A 17,707-nucleotide genomic window follows, 5' to 3' on the forward strand; every position below is an offset into this window, starting at 1 on the left:
ATCCATGAAGCCCAGGCCTGTGACTCCCAGTACACCCTGTTCCCGCAACACCACTTGCAAGATCCTTCTAGGTCCCCTCCTACCATGGGCTGCGGGATGGAGTTGGCAAGGTCAGGTTCAGCAAGCCGAGAGCACAGGAAAATGCCAGGAGAAGGGGACACATGAGCTCAACTTTTCCTAGTCTTTCTCTTTTTCCCAAATTCCCTACAGACTTTACCCTCTTTCTTCTTCTCAGACCTGTGATGTTATACTGGTTCTCTGTGAAAAATATTTCTTTTGTAACAAGACTGCAAAATCTTATGCCTTAACCACACCAAAGTGTGCAAAAGGGCCAGGCACAGAGCAGATGCTCTGAAAATATAATTTTTGCTATTTAAACTTTAACTCCGCATGAACCACCGTGAGTGCATTACAGGGAGCAAAACCATTTCCTTGTCTGCAATATGGGGTTAAGTTTCTGTGTTAATACTGGAAAGTGGACTGCTTGTGACTTGTTATATCCAGAGATTAAAAATAGCTGTTTTCCTTCACATCTGATGAAGAAAGCATGTGTTTTGATTTGGGCTTTAAATGCTGCAGTGAAATTTCTGTTGCAGGATGTCAGTGCTCGGTTGTTGAAGTTTAGGTTTCAGGGTTGGGTGTGATGTTCAGAACAGGAAGCAGGAAGTTGGGCAGGCTGCTGGGAGTGGAGGTGAGAGCAAGACAGGGACCTCACTTTCTATTCAATTACTCTCTAATAGCGGTTTTACTCTTTTAAAAAAAAGTATGCCAAAAACTAGCAATAAATTGCGATGCAAATATTTGTAATGCTTGCTTGTTTTGCTCTTGAAAATACTTCATAGGCATGCTTTTTAATAGCTTTCCTGCTGCTGGTCAGATTGAACTTGGGCAACCTTATTTGTAGATTCAAGCAGCTCATTCTTCTGCCCATTCATCCATGTCCCCACCTCCTCTGCTCTTTACAACCGCTGTCACCACTGTTATGACACAGGGACTGAGCGGGGGTGGCCATGAGGGGCAAGCAGTGCTCACCCCGATGCTCAGCTGCTGATTAATGGGGGCCAGGGGCCTCCCAGCCCTAGAGACTTCTGTGAGCTGAGCCCTTTTCGTTATGAAAGATAAGACAGAGTTTAGCAAAAGGAATGGAGACCAGAGCGGGGTCAGAAAGACAAGTTTTAAAGATAAATCAGTGAGCCACTGCTACAATTACTCAAATCTGTTTTTGGATGGCTCTCGGCTCCCATACACGGAATGCTTCGGTAGGCCCTGCCTTTTGGGGTGATGTTTTTCCCCCTGTCGATTTCCAGATTAGATTGACGTTGGAGAATCACATTACTCCAGACAACAAGCGTGTTCCACGGTGATGGATGTTGTGGGACCAGAAAAACTTCCAATCTGAGAGTCCCCAGGGGAAAGGGCAGGGGGACAGGAAACCAAAGCAGCATCGTCTCTTGCCCAGAAAACACAACAGCAGATGCTATCCAGTTGGAGCAGTCCCGATTCTTCCAAATGAGGATAAATGCTCTGTGCTTCTCAGCAGGGGGCAGGGGAGAAAACATCACTCCGTGGCTGTCCGAGGATCACTAGGAGGGCGATACAAGTGACTATATAAGGGGCTCGGGTGAGTTGATGACACAGAGACGGGAAGGAATTTTGCAAGAGGAGCAAGGTGGGCAGGCCAAGGTGCTCTGAGACCGTGCAGACAGGGCAGCAGCTCTGTGGCACTGTGGCCGCTGGAGGCTCGGGCGGTCGGTGGGAAGTGGTCTGCAGAGTCTGAATCAAGATGCCTTTTAGCAGGGAGTGGCTGTCTGTACCCTCATATCAAATCGAGTCAGCGTAGCATTGAAATACCCTTGAAGCACCTATAGCTGGGTGTGAGTCGTGGGGTGACCACAGGGCTCCCACGTGGTCCTCGATGACCGGGTTTCCAGGATTGGGCTCTGCCGTTGGTTCTTGGTCCCGTCTTGTTCTGTCTCAACTTTCCTGAGTCTAGGGTCTGTCTCATGCCATGATGGGCTCTGCTTGCTGGGTGCAGATGTCTCTAAGGTGACAGGGGCCCACCTGACTCGAGATGGCTGCTGCCTGGGGTTCTCCACTGCTGCACTCTGCACCCCTAACTAAGGTCTCGCTGTAACTTTTCAGAAACCCCAGGGCTGTCCATCTGAGCCCTCCTGGGTCGGTCGTCTGATGTTTCCAAGTCCCTGTGGACCTGGTCTCTTGGGCCCTGTCTATCACTAGGGGTTGGATCTCATCACTTGTCCACTCTGTCCCCCTCTCTCCTTGCCTGCTCAGGACGGGGCACAGGCCTTGGGGGCTGGACCACTGCGATGGGGCACCTGAAATGACAGATGGTCCATCTAGTCGACAGCACAGAACTATCCAAGTACAGTGTATACAAAGTCCACTTTCAAGTACTTTAAACGGATTTCGATATTAAAAAACAGCAGAAAGATCACAATAAAGTTCAGAATTCGTTGCCACATATATTTCTTTTTTTTTTTTTGAGACAGAGTGTCACTTTGTTGCCCGGGCTAGAGTGAGTGCCGTGGCATCAGCCTAGCTCACAGCAACCTCAGACTCCTGGGCTTAAGCGATCCTACTGCCTCAGCCTCCCTAGTAGCTGGGACTACAGGCATGAGCCACCATGCCCGGCTAATTTTTTTTGTATATATATTTTTTAGTTGGCCAGATAATTTCTTTCTATTTTTAGTAGAGACGGGGTCTCACTCTTGCTCAGGCTGGTCTCGAACTCCTGACCTCGAGCGATCCACCCGCCTCAGCCTCCCAGAGCTAGGATTACAGGCGTGAGCCACCGCGCCCGGCCTTCGTTGCCACATATATTTCATAGACGACAAACTTGGAGGGGGACCGCGGGGATGTGGAAGGGCTGAACGTGAAGTTCTGATCTGGGGAAAGAATTCTGGACAGAGTGAGGAGGGGGCTCCTACGGGCTGAAATGAGTCCCCCACAAATTCCTACATTGCAGCCCTGACCCCTGGTACCTCAGAGTGTGACTGTATTTGGAGAGGGGACCTGTAAAGAGGTGATTCAAGTTAAGTGAGGTCATGAGGGTGAGCCCTAAGCTTGGTGTCCTTGTAAGGAGAGGAAATTGGGACAGAGAAAGGCCATGGGATGACCCAGGGAGAAGACAACTGTCTACAAGCCTGGGAGAGAGGCCTTAGCAGATCCAACCACCAAAACTTTGACCTCGGACTTCCAGCCTCCAGAATACGAGACAATACATTTCTGTTGTTGGAGCCACTCAGCCTGTGACACTTTGCTATGACTGGTCCAGGAAACTTGCTGGGAACTGCAGGTGCATGGAGCTGCGGGGGCCAAAGCAGGAACACGCTGGCTGCGCGAAGACCCTTTGCTCGGAGCAGAAAGGTTCCTCGAGCAAGGATAGGGTGAGTCCATAGGTGGCTCGGTGAACAAGTTCTGGAAGCAGACATGCTGCTGGGGATGCGGACAAAGGGCAGAGCACCAGGGAAGAAAGAACACCCTCTCCGGGGTTGGCAGTTTTGCCTGGCGTTTACCTCCTGGTGGATTAACCATTGCTCAATGCTAACAGGCAGCCAGGTTTACGTTATGGGATTAATCAAGGCTTTGAAGGCCCTCAGGCACTTAAAAGGGACAGTCAACAAAAAAGAAGCCACAAAGGCAAGAGACCAAAGATGAAGAGGAAGAGGAGGTGCCTTAGCAGGGCTCAGGAAAGACTTCTGCTGTCATAGAGAGAGAGAGAGAGAGAGAGAGGTGGCAACAGGTAAAACAGGAGGTGCACCTGCGGAAACTACTCTGACCACCAGCTCTTTCTCTAAAATGGGGCTGCACATTGTGTTTGTTCCCTTCATTTGGAACCAAGAGTATAAGAACAGAAAGGCAGCAAGGCAAGCAGAGGGTAAAAGTTCATGGGGACCTGGAGAATGTCGTCAGCCTGCTGGCCCCATCTCCTGCCCTGGGCTCTCCGAAGGCTGCAGGGGCCAGAGCTCACCGAGCCAGGCTGACATGGGAAGGCAGCAGAGCCGCTGAGGGCATCCCCATCTTGTCACCCAGAGCTGTGCAAGGAAAACAGGGTGTCCATGGGAAATGGCGCCCTCCGGAGCAAGGGCCCTGACCTCAATATCCTTCAGTGCTTGTAAGTTTAGCAAGGAGGGGAGACAGGATCAGGAAAGGAAATGTGAAAGGTGAAATGACAAAGGACCAAGGTCAAACAGGGCCCTGGGGAAGCGGGGAGGGAAGGGAAGCTGCGGCACGGTGTCAACCCAAGGCTTCCTTCTGGTGCCCAAGCTGGTGGTGGTGTTATTGCTAAATGGCCTCAACATGTCCGGGTCCCTGCGTATCAGTTCTGCACCCACCGCCATTCCACGGCCTGCCGTGGGGTCTCACCTCTCAACAGGACTGGAGGGAGGAAGGGGAGGAAGACCTTCCAACAAAGCTCCAGCTCCGGGACACGTGGCTTTGGAGAAATACATTTCCCCACAGTAACACCATTTCTATTCTAGTTAGGCAATTTCAGACTTAAAGAAAAAAATAGGAAGAGAAGGAAGAAACAGAGGAGGAGGAAGAAGAGGAGGAGAGGAAACCCAACTCGTCTGTCTTTTGGAAGGTGCCCGTCCCCTCTGGCACCCTTACTGCACCCCTGGCTCTTCCTGGGCTGCAGGCAGGCCCTCAAATGCCCTGGTGTGGGGCGCCATGGTCAAGACACCTTCCCCAGGAGCCAGTGTGGCCCTGAAAGTCTTTGGGGGTATCTGGGGACCTCCCCTTCAGCAAGTTCTAAGGGTCTGGCAGGAATCGTAGGCTGGCTTTGGTCAGGTGGCGTCTATCAGTTGTTGCTACCCGCAGAGGCGCCCAGACTGTGCTGGGATTTTGACAATGCGGCAAAGGGCTGAGAAGCCCCGTGGCCTGGAGCGGGGTGGGTCTCGCTGCCCGGCCTGTCCTACAGGAGACACCCGTGCTGTGGCAGTGGGCTCCCCGCTTACCCTGACACCTGCTCAGGAAGCCACAGTGACGCGTGGAGCAGGCCCCACCCCTGAATAGAAACTTGCCACTTTATCTGACAACTCATGCAGGTTGGGAACATTGATTTAGCCAAGTGGAGATGTGTCAATGGCATGTTAAAAAAAAAAGATGCTTGTGTGTTGAACGCCAGAAACCATCGCTCAGCATCATCTGCACTATACTGTCAGGTGGGATGGCCCGTGGGTAAATAGGGCCCACAGCCTGTTTTCTTCTTCTTTTTTGGAGGGGGGAAGCTAAAAATGATTTCTACATTTTTAGAGGGTTGCTTTCCTCCCCCAAAAAAAGTTAAAAAAAAAAAGAAGAAGAAGAAGAAGAAGAACATGTGGCAGAGATCATCTAGCTCACAATGTCTAAAATATTTACTGTCTGGCCACATAGAGAAAAGGTTTGCAAACGCCTCATGGACATGAAATAGATTTTTATTTTTTGGTTCCTCTGGGCACATCCTTCCCCTCCCCCACTCATGACAATGCCTTGGAAAAATGCATTCTTGACTTTGTAACAGATGAACTTGGAATCCATTCAGCTCGTAAGCTGGGGACTGTCTGTGCCTTTCTGTATTTTTTGTGCCAAGTGCAGTGCCGGGCTCAGGAGAGGTCACTTGCTGTTGGTGACCTTCTTCAGTGTCAATGACCAGGAAAAGGACTGTTCCCAAAACTCCCTTTGGTCCCTCTGTGTTCCTGAGGACACTAAGGTGATGGTCACTGCTGGCTGTGCCTTACATGTCACCCTGTGGAGCAAACCCAGAGCCGCCTGCCCGGCCCGTGTCCCTGGCTCTGCTGTTGCCTATCTAGGGAGAAAGACCAGAATTGCACATGCTTGTCTTGCGGCCGGTGACAGGAGCACAGACAAACATGCACGTGGCCCCTAGAGCAGGCCTGTGCTGCTCAGCCTCTGGCAGATCCAGCAGGGGCCAAGGTGCAGACGGAGCTGGAATTATGGGTTGGAGATGAACGAGAGAGACAGGAGAGGCAAGTGTTGAGAGATGCAGTGGACCTTGGGGACACTGGGGTGTCACGGAAAAAGGGCTTGGAGGCCAGATATTCAAAGAAATTCTTAACACCCCACGGAAATCTCTTCCTTCTCCTTTTACGGCACAGGAATGACATGACATAGGTGAAGTTGTGTGACAAGTATAAAGTGCTACACAAAAGGGTGGAAATATTATTCAACTCAACTTGGGATTTTCTGCCTTAGCTTCCTCTCTGCCACAGTTGAATGCACCTGCTGTCTTCAGGCTTTTGCATAGGCCAATGCCTTCATTACCTTTTTCTCCCAAAACAGTATAAATTTGCTCTTAGATTTCCTACTTAATTAAGTCTGTGTTTTTCTTAGTTTAGCAATAATCATTCCCAGCTTATAACGTGGCTACACTGAATATGATAGGGAGAAAAAAATAAAGTAACAACTCCTGAGTCACAGGAAAATCAAAGACAATTATTCTGTCTTTTGAAACGAGTCAGCGACCAGCTCTGGGGCAGTTCCTTGCTTCTCAGTTGCAGCGAGGCATTGCTAAGCCATCCTGCTTTGAGCGATGTCTATGGTAAGTCTTCCCCCTCCTGGACACCTCCCCACGCCCCCAAACCCTACAACCTTCCTTTTAGGTGGGAGAACCAGCCATCCATGCTGCAGCAGCAAAGCAGAAATGACATTTTCCTGCGTAGAGGAGATGCCCATTCTCAGCCCCAGCTCCGTGCCATTGGGGTCTGGGGAGTGTGAATGAGCTACCGCTGCTGGGAGCCCTGGCAACGGGCCGACGTCCTCCGCTGAGATCCTAGCTTGCTTTTGTTGGCCCAGCCCCACAACGGGCATCTCCACTCACTCCTCTCGCAGGGACTCTGGAGGGAGGGCCAGGAAGCCACAGCTGCCATTGCTTTCTGAAGACGGTGGACCCCACGGCAGCCTGGCTCAGCCCTGCTCTCAGCTCAGTCTGTGGACACGGAGCAGGTACCAACAGTGTTCCAGCCGGGCTTGACCGGAGCTGCGTGCAGGTGGTTTCATGGTTACAAGTCCTGGCAGTGTAAAAAGAGATCAGAGTCAAGCGAGCACACCTCTGATGTCTCTACATGCGCAGCCTCTGCCTTCGTTTTAGTCACCCTGCTTTTTCTTGGGGTGTTAACCTTCCATCTGCCTTTGTTGATGGGCAGAGCTCTTTCCTTAATTAGCCAGGCAACAAATATCCATATACAGAGGCGGCATCTTTTTTGGCAAGAGGACTTGAGCAGAACCAGCCCCAGCAGCGACTGAGAATGCTTACCAAGCTGTGATTAAGTAGCTGTGATTAACGAGTGCACGATTACCTGCCCAAGCACATAGTTCCTAAAAGGTTCTCACTCCCAGCCCATAACCATGAAACCTCCCTGGCCAGAGGGTCTGCGTGCTGGTTTGCTTTGAGGGGGTGGGGAGGCCGAGACACTCGGACATGCAGCTTTCGCTTGCAAAAGGGAATCAGGAACAGCTGCCCCAGCTTCCAACCAACATCGCATTGTCAGAGACTGCCTAGGTCTCGAGCTACCCGCAGATGAGCATTCTGAACACTTTCTCCACAGTCACATCCATAAAATCCACATGCTTGACACTCTCTGCAATTCCTGCTAAAATACCTATAATCCATTCCCCTCTCTCCAACTAAAAAAAAAATAGTTGGAATCCACGTGAGTGAAATTGAGTGATGCTGTATTTGTTCTCATTTTTAAAAGGGAGGTACTTCCTAAAAGTGTCCGTGTTAACTGCGGTTGGTAATCAACATCTTCAATACACCACCCAATGTATTTCCTATCCGCAATTGCTTTTTGCTGTTCTTGGCCAACGTGGCCTCTTGTGCATTCCCTCATATGCCCATCTTCTCCCAATATAGCATAATTTGTCCTTCTTTGCAAGGCCTTAATAACATTCCAGGCTATTATACCCTAAAGAAGTGGTGCAATGTGATAGTTAGAATTGTGGACACCAAACCCTTCCACGGGCGACCTGCTCTTGAGTTTGGCTGGATCAGGGATATGACAGCGTATTTTCCAAGTTTAATTTGGAGGCAAATCCCAAGGGAATGAAACATTTAAAAAGTTTGGGTATGGTTTGGTACCCTCAGCATAACCAGTCCAAACCGGAGGACTTTTACCCCCACTCTTTACGAAGCAGGGGGCCTATGGAAAACGCACAGGCTTAGAGTTAGGGAGACTCAGCTTAGAATCCTCCTTGGCCTTGGGCAAGTCCTTAACCTCTCTCAACTATCAGATTTTGATCTCTAAAATAGGAGGAGCAGAGTTGCTACAAGATTTAGAGACAATGGGTGCAAAATGCCCTGCAGATGCCCGGCACACAGTAGGACTTAACCGAAAAACCGTAAGAGGGTATTTATTTACCCAGATACTACTGTCTGCAATGGATGGGGTTATCTAAGTAGGTGGTGGGAGAGCTCAAAGCCTGACTGTTGTGGGGAGTGTTGGACACACTAAATGATTACAAGCAGGAGCAATCTCAGGTGACACATGCGGGGAGGGAAAGGGAAGAAACCTGTGACAAGAAAAATGCTGTCCTGAAATCCTTCCAACAATCTGGGGAAACCTTCAAATAATGAGATTCAAGGTCTCTCTCTCAATGCCTGCAATCTGAATTGCAGAATAAACTCAAATTTTGCCTGTCCCATAGTGTCGTGTTGATTTTTATGATGTTTAGACAATCCCAAAGCAAAAGCTTTTTATAACATATTAGAGAAGGCATTTTAACCACTGTTTCTCTGGGTAAATTCCTCAAACTCCAAATAGAAGCAGTAAACATGTGAGTATAAATATGACAATCATTTGCTTAACTGAAACAGTTTTAGATGGTTTTTGGCATGCTTCAAGGTACAGAGATTTTTGTGGCTGAGTAAAAAGTAACTCAGCTCTCACATTGTTTATCCCACTTTGACCAAGTTTTGGGTGACGAGTTATCAATTTCTTGCAAAACCGTCATGTTTATACCCAATATCATGCTATGGGAAAGGACAAAAATGTTAAAAGTTTGCCTCCCGGGAGAGAGGGGGCTGAGGAGTGCAGTGGACAATTATTTATGGATAGTTTTACACAGAGACAATTGTCATGGTTTTTATGTGATGAGCAAAAGATTTTTCAGTTGTTTATTTTGATTAGATGTGGCATTAAGGCCAGATTTCCAGTGCTCCCAAACTTTCCCAGATCTAAAATTTAAATTGGTCTGTAAAGGTGTTTAAAGATCATTTTGAACACGGGAGCATATTTTGCCGGAGAAAAAATCGTTACCATTCTTTTCACAGGACGCTGGGGCAAAGAGTGGTTTTCTTATTCAGATCCTAGAAGAAGCTCTTCTCAAACTTAGTTTTCCCAGCAAGGCAGAAGAGAAGTGAGCTTTGCATATTCAAGTTATTCCTAGATGCCTGCCTCTACGAAAGGACACCCACATCTGGTGTCACAGGACATGCAAAGAGACCAGAAGAGTCTAAAAATCCAGCCGACATCTCAGAGCCAGAATCCAAGTTCCGAACACACGGCTGTGTATCTGTCCAGCCAATAAGAAGACACACAAGGAGACTGAGAAAGCAGTCATATTCTAGGGCCACACACAACCAATAACAAAACCCAATTCCACCTGCAAACATACTCGCCGCTGCAATGTGAAAAGAGACTTGCCTTTTACAAGGATTTAAGGAAATTATCATTTTTCTGCAAGCGAAGAAGAGAAAGATGTTGAGGCCACTACCCTTGCTCTGAAGGTTACATAATAGCTACAACCTGCTTGGAAATTCTTAGAGGAAATGATCCAAATATGGGAAAGAGGCCGTGGAAATGGTCAGTAGTTTTAGGCCAGTGATTCCTATGGAGAATTATTCCCAAAGCATAAATCCTATTTTAAATTCTTACTGTGGGATGACAGGCATATTTTAAATTTTACATAGAGTTACCATCTTCATTATTAGTAACATACAGGTTGAGCATCCCTAATCCGAAAATCTAAAATCTGAAATGCTCCAAAATCTGAAATTGTTTGAGCACCCATGTGATACCACAAGTGGAAAATTTTCACACATGACCTCATGTGACAGGTCACAGTCAGAACTTTGTTTCATGCATAAAACTATTAAAAATATTATATAAAATTACCTTCAGGCTATGTGTATAAGAAACATAAATAAATTTCATGTTTAGGCTGGAGTCCCATCCCCAAGATATCTCATTATATATATGCAAATATTTCAAAATCCAAAACACTTCTGGTCCCAGGCATTTTGGATAAGAGATACTCAACTTGTACTGAGTTATTAAGATTTACCAAAACTTGGTATACATAAAGGAAAACCAGCATGTTCCCCAAGTCTCTGTGGAAAGTGGGAATAGACGAAGTTGAGTGGACCACTGGATCTTTTTCCAGAATAAATGGGTTTCTGTCAAAGGATGTTTGCAAACTCCTGCTTTATACAGTACTTTGGTGATCTGTCAGTATCTATCCGAAGCTAAGCATTAGTATTTTTCAAAGTTCAGGGGGATATACTTGGACCATAAGGCTCATTTCAACATGCCACAGGTGAAGCTCATTCATTAGGCAACAGTGAAGCGGGTAAGAAGAAATGGAAGTCAATATTTTGTCTTTCAAAATATTTATAAGTGCTGGATTTTCATAACAGAGTTCTGGAAAAGGTAAGTGATTTGCCAAGAAAAGCCTTTCTCGGCCTTGTCAAAAAGACTCTAGGGTAGGTTGGCAGCCTCTGTCTTAGCATGAAGTTAACACCCACCCCACCCCAACCTCTTGATTTTTAAATATGGTACAGAAGAAGCCTTCCTTCATTTGATCTTGGAGCTGTTTAATAGATTTTTGTCCCCAGTAGTTAAATTGAAAGAAAAAATGACCCTCACGTCTACTGTCTTCTCTTGGGAAAAGCCACGCTCTCCACTGGTTGAGCAACTCTCCAGACCCGAGGGCAGAGAATGCGCCTCCACTACACTCTGAGACATAATCAGAGCCTCTCGCTCTCATCTTTAGAAGATAAGGAGCAGGATCCAATCCAAGCGCAGCAAAAGGTAACTCTCACTGTCCCCTTTCACCCAAGCTGAGAAACTGGATGCATCAGAAGTGGTGGAGTTTTAAAAACTTGCTCTAAAAATAACCGTGCCTGGATCTTGGCCACCGTCTTAAAGCTCTTCCTCTCTGGGCCCTCTCCCCATAAATGTCAAATGTGGCTGTTGGTACGTTTAGCCTGAAAATAAAATCCACTCACTTCCACCAAGCAATAGCTCCAAACTTAGAGTGGGAGCTCAAAATATTCATGACGAAATCATAATCCTATATTTATCGTCTTTTGGATTGTGCATGACATTCTGTTTCCCATGGTGGTTTTCATCAAAGCGGGCTGAGAGGATGACCGCCAGGGCATTAGCTGCGGGGGACACTGTCCAGGATCGTTCGGAACCGGGCGGTTGTGAAACATCCTCCCTTGTCCCGGCACCCTCCCTGCTGACAGATGCATCGGGTCTCCTCCCCCGCCCCGTCCCCAGAAGGTCCCCCCTGTCTGATGGTCCCATCTCGTCCTCCAGGAAGAGTGAGCTGGCCTTCCGAGGAGGAAGTGTGGTGGGTCCCCAAGATCCACCCCTGCCTGAGCACCTTCCCTGTCCTAGACCTCCTCCCCGTTTTCACTGAGAGAGATGGTGTGGACCTTAATGGTTGGAGCTTGATGGTTCTCTCCAAGGCTGGGGGCGGAGGGCCCCACACAGCAGCAGACCTGCAGGAAGGTTTTGCTCCTCACCCGGGCTGTGGTGCAGGCTGATTGGTCTTTGGGTACCGTAATCCTGGCAGATCCCCGGGGCATGGAAGAGAAAAATTTCCATTCACAGACCCCGTCGGTCTTGGAGATCTTATAGAATGTCTCTCCTGAGCCCACGGGGATGCGCACCATGTCCTTGTGCTGCCTCTCCACGGCGTGGCTGGGCGGATGCAGCGTGTAGCCCAGGGCGTATTTCGAAGACTGCTTTCTGCGGAGACACTGGATTCTCAGCACGTTCTGAAAGGCCTTTTTGAACTCTTGACTGGAGCACGGGTATATGATGGGATTGATGCAGCTGTTAAGGTATCCGAGCCAAAATACTATTTTAAAAACCGTTTCCGGGGGCTTGAAATCGGGGAAGAAAGACCCTGTAAGAAAACACATAGATTCAGACATATTATTTGTAAGCCAACAGGCCAATTGTCTAGGAAAACAACCAAACAAACATCTTTTTATATCTTTAAAAGGTTTCAAATGATCCCGAACGCATTTGAGTTGTGTGTGATTGACGGACTAGCTCTTGTGAATGTAACCGCTTTGTAATGTCCTCAAAGACCATTCTTACTTGGTACATGTGACTGCCATCAATTATGGGCTGCATCAGCTCTCAGGGCTGGAGAATATCACCTGATGGCTGCTGTGAGGTGTTCAAACATGAAAACACGAATTTAGACTGAGTCTACCTATGCAAACTGTTTTGCCTGAATTTAAAGATAAATTGGAGTCCATTTAAATAATCTACATTCATATTCCGTTATCTGAATATACCCTTTATTCTCTGATGCAGTGTTATATAGACACAGCCTAAATGGTTATGAATTCCTTCCCTCCTGAATATTGGAGTTGGGTGTTTTGATGAGAATCCCAAGTTTGCAAAATATTGGCTTTGGCAACTTTTGGCCAGTGGTTCCCAACCATTTGTCCTAGGTGATGCCTTTTGACTTCACGGTATGCTTCCCCTCTCAAATGTCCCCCGTGGCTCCCAAATGTTTGCCAGTCACTTAATGTTCAGGGTCCTCCGGGCCTAACCAGCTTGCTAACATTCTTGGTTACTATTCTTTTACTCCAGTCAGACCAACTGCAAATTTTCTCCAAGTCACCGGTTATTTTTTTGTCCTCTCAAGTTGGGCCACTGTGTCTTCAATGCCCTCGCCTGTCCTTTTTACCTCCGCAAACCCTACCCCTTGGTCTCACACAGCGGGAATCGGGCCCCTGTGCAGTGACTACACAGAGCTCTCGCCAGCAGGACAAAACCGTGAGCCTTGAAGTGGGCACAATCTTAGGGATGATCTTATCCAGTTACTCAATTCCCAAATTAAAACAAAAATGCTTATTAAAGAGGCTATCACCCACTTGATGGCGATAGTCCGGACAGAGGGATGGATAAAGGGATGTGGAACCCCCAGTCTGTGTTCTTTATTCCTTGATCCTCAGACTTCCAGCAGTTTTCAGTAGAGTTCGTTTAGGAATTGTGAAACCCCGAATGTCCTCCTTCACGTCTTTCAGAGAGATTGCAAGATAACATCTTGACTTTTCTTTCACCGCTTTTCTTTTCTTTCTTCACTCCCAAACTCCTAATCCTTCTTTTTGTGTGTGTATGTTTTTACTGATTCTTTTTTTTAAATTTCAGAATATTACAAGGGTATAAATGTTTAGGTTACATATGTTGTCTTTGCCCACATGAGCCAGAGCTACAGCGTGCCCATCCTCCATACAGTGCACTCTGCACCCGGTAGGTGTGACTGTACCTATCCCCTCTGCCCCCTCCCACCTAATCCTTCTCCCGCTGGTTTGTAGTCACAGCTCTGTGTATACTTAGTGAAGTGGCTTTGGGTAAGTCCTATTATCCCGTAGGGCCTCAGTTTTCTTTTCTAAAAAAGGAGCAGATTGAATGGATAATTTCTTTCTTTCTGTTTTTTTTTTTTTTTTTCAGACAGATACTCTGTCGCCCAAGCTAGAGTGCAGTGGCATCATAGCTCACAGCAACCTCAAACTTTTGGGCTCAAGCAATCCTCTTGCCTCAGCCTCCCGAGTAGCTGGGACTACAGGTGTATGCCATCATGCCCAGCTAATTTTGCTATTTTTTTGTAGAGATGGGGTCTCACTCTTGCTCAGGCTGGTCTTGAACTCCTGGCCTCAAGTGATCCTCCTGCCTCGGCCTCCCAAAGTGCTGGGATTCCAGGTGTGAACTGCCAAGCCCGACCTTGCATGGGTAATTTCTAATGGCCTTGCACAACTTTTCTCTTTGGTCTTAGTCTATGATGTTGATTTTATGTCTTTCCTTCCTCTCTGCTCTATGGACCTATCAGAGACATGACAAACTGCTGGTGCTCTTAAAATCCACTGGCAAACAGTGCTCCAAAATTTAGTAGACAATCTCATAAACATGAACAAAGAGTAAACTCAAATACCACAAAACCCAAAAAAGACGAAATAGTCTGGTGGTTGATGGGAGTGCCCATTAGCTCTGAAACACACGCCCTGTTAAGTTCCCTGTGGCTCAAAGAAAACACACACACACACACACACACACACACACACACACACACACACATATGATGGAAAAACACATTAAGTGAGAAAGCTTTATTCTTTAGCTTTAAAGCTTTTAACATTGTCCTATAATTATAATAAAGTTTACAGACTTTGCATGCCGGGCGTGAGCCAGGCACGTTGCTAGACACTTTACATGCAATTTGATCATTGTTAGTAACATGAAGAAGTTATACGATTCCTGTCCATACCCCCATTTTACAAATGAAGAAACTGCACTTAATCAGGGTGAATAACTCAACCAAGGTCACTCAGATAGTTACTGGCAGAGCCGAGCTTTGAAACTGGGCAGTCTGATTTCAGGGCCTGTGTTCCTTTACAGGAATCTCCAAATGTATTGGAATAATGCGTCTCTTGGGAGAGAGGGTAGCATGTGGGGAGTGATGAAGTGTGCAGTTGGGGGCAGCTGAGTAGGAAAGAGGCTTTTTTTGAACCTCATCTGAGAGGTGGAGAAAATGGTGAATGCTAACGTGACTAGTGATTTTTTTGCAAATGTGGTTACTTTCCCCCCCAAAAATTTCATCTCACATTATGATGCCCATATATTGTGCAATATTTCTTCCTAACAGTGACAGTGATGTGATTAAGGGAGCCCATTTCACAAAGGCCTGCCTGGGTCTGGCTTAACGACTGCAAGGATGTATGAGCTGAACACACCAAAACCACCTCGTCTGGGAATGTCACCACTCTGTAAGTCGGCTAGGGAGGTGAGTGTGTTTTCCTTATTTGACTAATTTCAATTTTAAAAAAAAAAGGAAAAAAAAATCCCTGCTTGGTGTGGACCAGGGTACCTTGGCTGGTGGTTTCTGTAGTGAAGTCTGGATGTGACTGCTCAGAGCATCATCTGAGAGCCTTGGAATTTCCCACAATTCCTTCAAGGACATTCATTCTGCTCGCAGAGCCCAGTTTAGCTCTCATAAGTCTCAACATTTCCTTTTAGTCACCTCCTCCTTCCCTTGCTCGGGCCCCATTAATTCCAAGCCTGGCTGACCCAGAGCCAAGATCTCGGGCTCTCTCTCCTGCTGCAATCATGTTTTCGGAGGGAAATGCTGGCCCCTCTCCCTCTATCTGTCCCACCCCAAAGCACCCATCTCTTCCCTGTGGCTCAGGTACTGGGAGAGAATGAGAGTTGGTTTAAAACTTATTTATATTAAGATCTGACTGTCAGATAGTATCCAGCCTTAATCCTCTAGGGATATTTTCTTGTTAATCCAAGCAAATCTCTAGATGTTGGCTTTTCAGGCAGTGAGTGGGAGATGCTTCTGGGCCAGAGAACTTCCCATAAATGACAACATGTGGTTTATCCCATTAAGTGTGTGACAGTACCCAGATGTGTCTAAGCCTAGCACAGATTTGTCCATTCCAAATCTGACAGTCCCACCATGGGGGCAGGTCACAGGCTCCATTTCTCCTGCTTGGGGTGTTCTTCCTGACTGGGTCGGGGAGTCATGTAATTTTCTTTGAGCAGCTGCTGGCTGGCCAGGGTTAGGAGAGGGACTTATAGCTGTACTTCCATCAGGAATGTTCCAAAGCACGAGAAAAGATAGAGAAGGGCTGTTTGTCCCTCCTTATTTACATTATTCACATCTTGAGATCTCTTCCTTCCCTCCATATTTCTTCTCCTAGGAAGGGGAGACTGAGCTGGAATCAGGCTCAGGAAAGAGCTGCCTGGTCCCAGTCATCCTTCTCTGCCAAACCTTCCCACTCAGGCACCTTCTTCTCTGAGCTCCTCACTAGTTTTCTCCCCAACTTCCACTTCTTCTCAGATCCCTTTCCTGTTGGTGACTGACGATGCTTTTGAGGGTGGGAAGACAGCTGCTGAGTGCTCTTCCCAGGCCTCCTCCCATCGCAGTGGAGCACCAGGGCAAGGTCAGTCAGTTGTCACTAGGCTGGAGTCTTGAGTGCATTCACCACTCAGTTTTTGTTGAATGAATGGTTGACCTCCTTGCCGACGGAATGAATGAATGACTGCATCTCCTTGTCCTCCCATGGTTCCACCTCACTCTGAGGTTTGGTTTTCTTCTCTGATAGCTGTGGCCCCGCATTCTCTCCCTGACCCCGCCTTCCTTCTGTTGTCTCCCTTTTTTGCTGTTTCTGTTCAATCTTCTGGTTTTCTCTGTGATGGTATTTTACTATCATTTCTCCCTTGCTGCGTCATTTGGCATCTAACAGGCTAGTTTTCCTTGTCATGCTTCCCAGGAAGAGCCAGACTCCTGGATCACCCATAGGGGAAGAGGGACTCCTATGCCTTGGGTTGCTGTAGCTTTGCTTTGCTTGAGAGAAGCCAACAGCTCCAAACCTAATTCCCTGAACACCTCATCCTGCAGGTTGGTTCATCTTTTGCATGTGAATTTTGTCTGGATTAATTCTTGGGCTTTGGAAAATGCCCAGACCCTAGGGACTCTTTCTTCCCTTCGCTGAGTTTCCTTGCATCATCTGGTCTGCTGCAGAATTTCTGACTCTTTGCTGACCCTCCAAACACCCTGACCAACTTAAATGGGTCAGGCCAAGATGGGTAGAGCAGGTGTTCAGGGCCAAACACCACCATCCTCACCCTTAGAGATTCAGCATCCTTACCTCCACCATGGAAGCCTCTGGATTCCAAGAAGAAATTGAAACTAATGATTTCAAATGATGCCTCTATGTCTTGTCACTTGATGTCCTATGCATTGGGAACATCTGACTTCATTTTTGATTTGGGGCTGATCTTGTGGGCTTATGGGTGGACACTGGGAGTTGTCCCAGTGAAGGCTTGGCCACGAGAGTCACATTTTAGCTATGAAGTTACAGTAAAGTTTGCCCTCAGTGGCCCCAGTACAAGAGAATGTCCTTTTTCTGCCCATGTTGGTCTCCTACATGAGTTTGCTACACCAGTGCTACGTACTCCAAAACTTGGTGAAAATAGGAATGGAGTTCTTGAACTCCAACCCAGCACTGGTAGGTAGAGGTTCCTCTGTGGTTCGACTGTTTCTTTCTGGATCGGGGTGACTGGGTCTGGGAGCTGGAAGCCATGAATCAGTCTTCTCGATTCCAGCCTCACAGCCTCTGTGCCTGATGTTTGTCTACCGGAAAACCTGACATCTTAATGACAACTTTGAGAGACATAGGGTTATGGTACCCCCTAATTAGTGGGAGTCAAGCAACGCTAGAGGGAGAAGACTGGCAGGAAGTCAGAGATCAGCGCTGTCAACCTGTCCTTTACAGGTGAAGACAGCGAGGCTGAGCAGGGGAGGGAGTCCCCAGATCACACAGCTCTTCTGCAGCCAAGCCGGGACCAGAACCAGGCTTGGCTCCGCTTCAGCCATTCTGGCTCCTGATTTTTGTGGCCATTTCACAGCCCCACAGTGGCACGGAAGTGCTAAT

The 17,707-nt window shown here is 47.5% G+C and overlaps 1 protein-coding gene across 4 annotated transcripts in view; it reads right to left on the reverse strand.

Moving 5' to 3' along the window:
- Positions 1-5,077: 5,077 nt before the first annotated feature.
- The window catches only part of ADRA1A (adrenoceptor alpha 1A), a 63,002-nt gene continuing 50,372 nt past the window's right edge, over positions 5,078-17,707 (reverse strand). Inside the window, exons 3-4 of one of the 4 annotated variants that reach the window (XM_045535807.1) lie at positions 11,921-12,159; positions 5,078-7,031 (exon numbers count right to left, since the gene is read on the reverse strand). In XM_045535807.1, coding sequence (XP_045391763.1) covers positions 7,023-7,031; positions 11,921-12,159 — 248 coding nt within the window. In that variant the 3' untranslated portion in view covers positions 5,078-7,022. Of the gene's footprint in view, positions 7,032-10,291; positions 12,160-17,707 lie in introns of those variants that run through there. The other 3 variants (XM_045535806.1, XM_045535805.1, XM_045535804.1) reach the window with 3 other exon arrangements.

This window comes from Lemur catta, chromosome 22 (assembly GCF_020740605.2).
Source record: "Lemur catta isolate mLemCat1 chromosome 22, mLemCat1.pri, whole genome shotgun sequence".
Lineage (NCBI taxonomy): Eukaryota > Metazoa > Chordata > Mammalia > Primates > Lemuridae > Lemur > Lemur catta.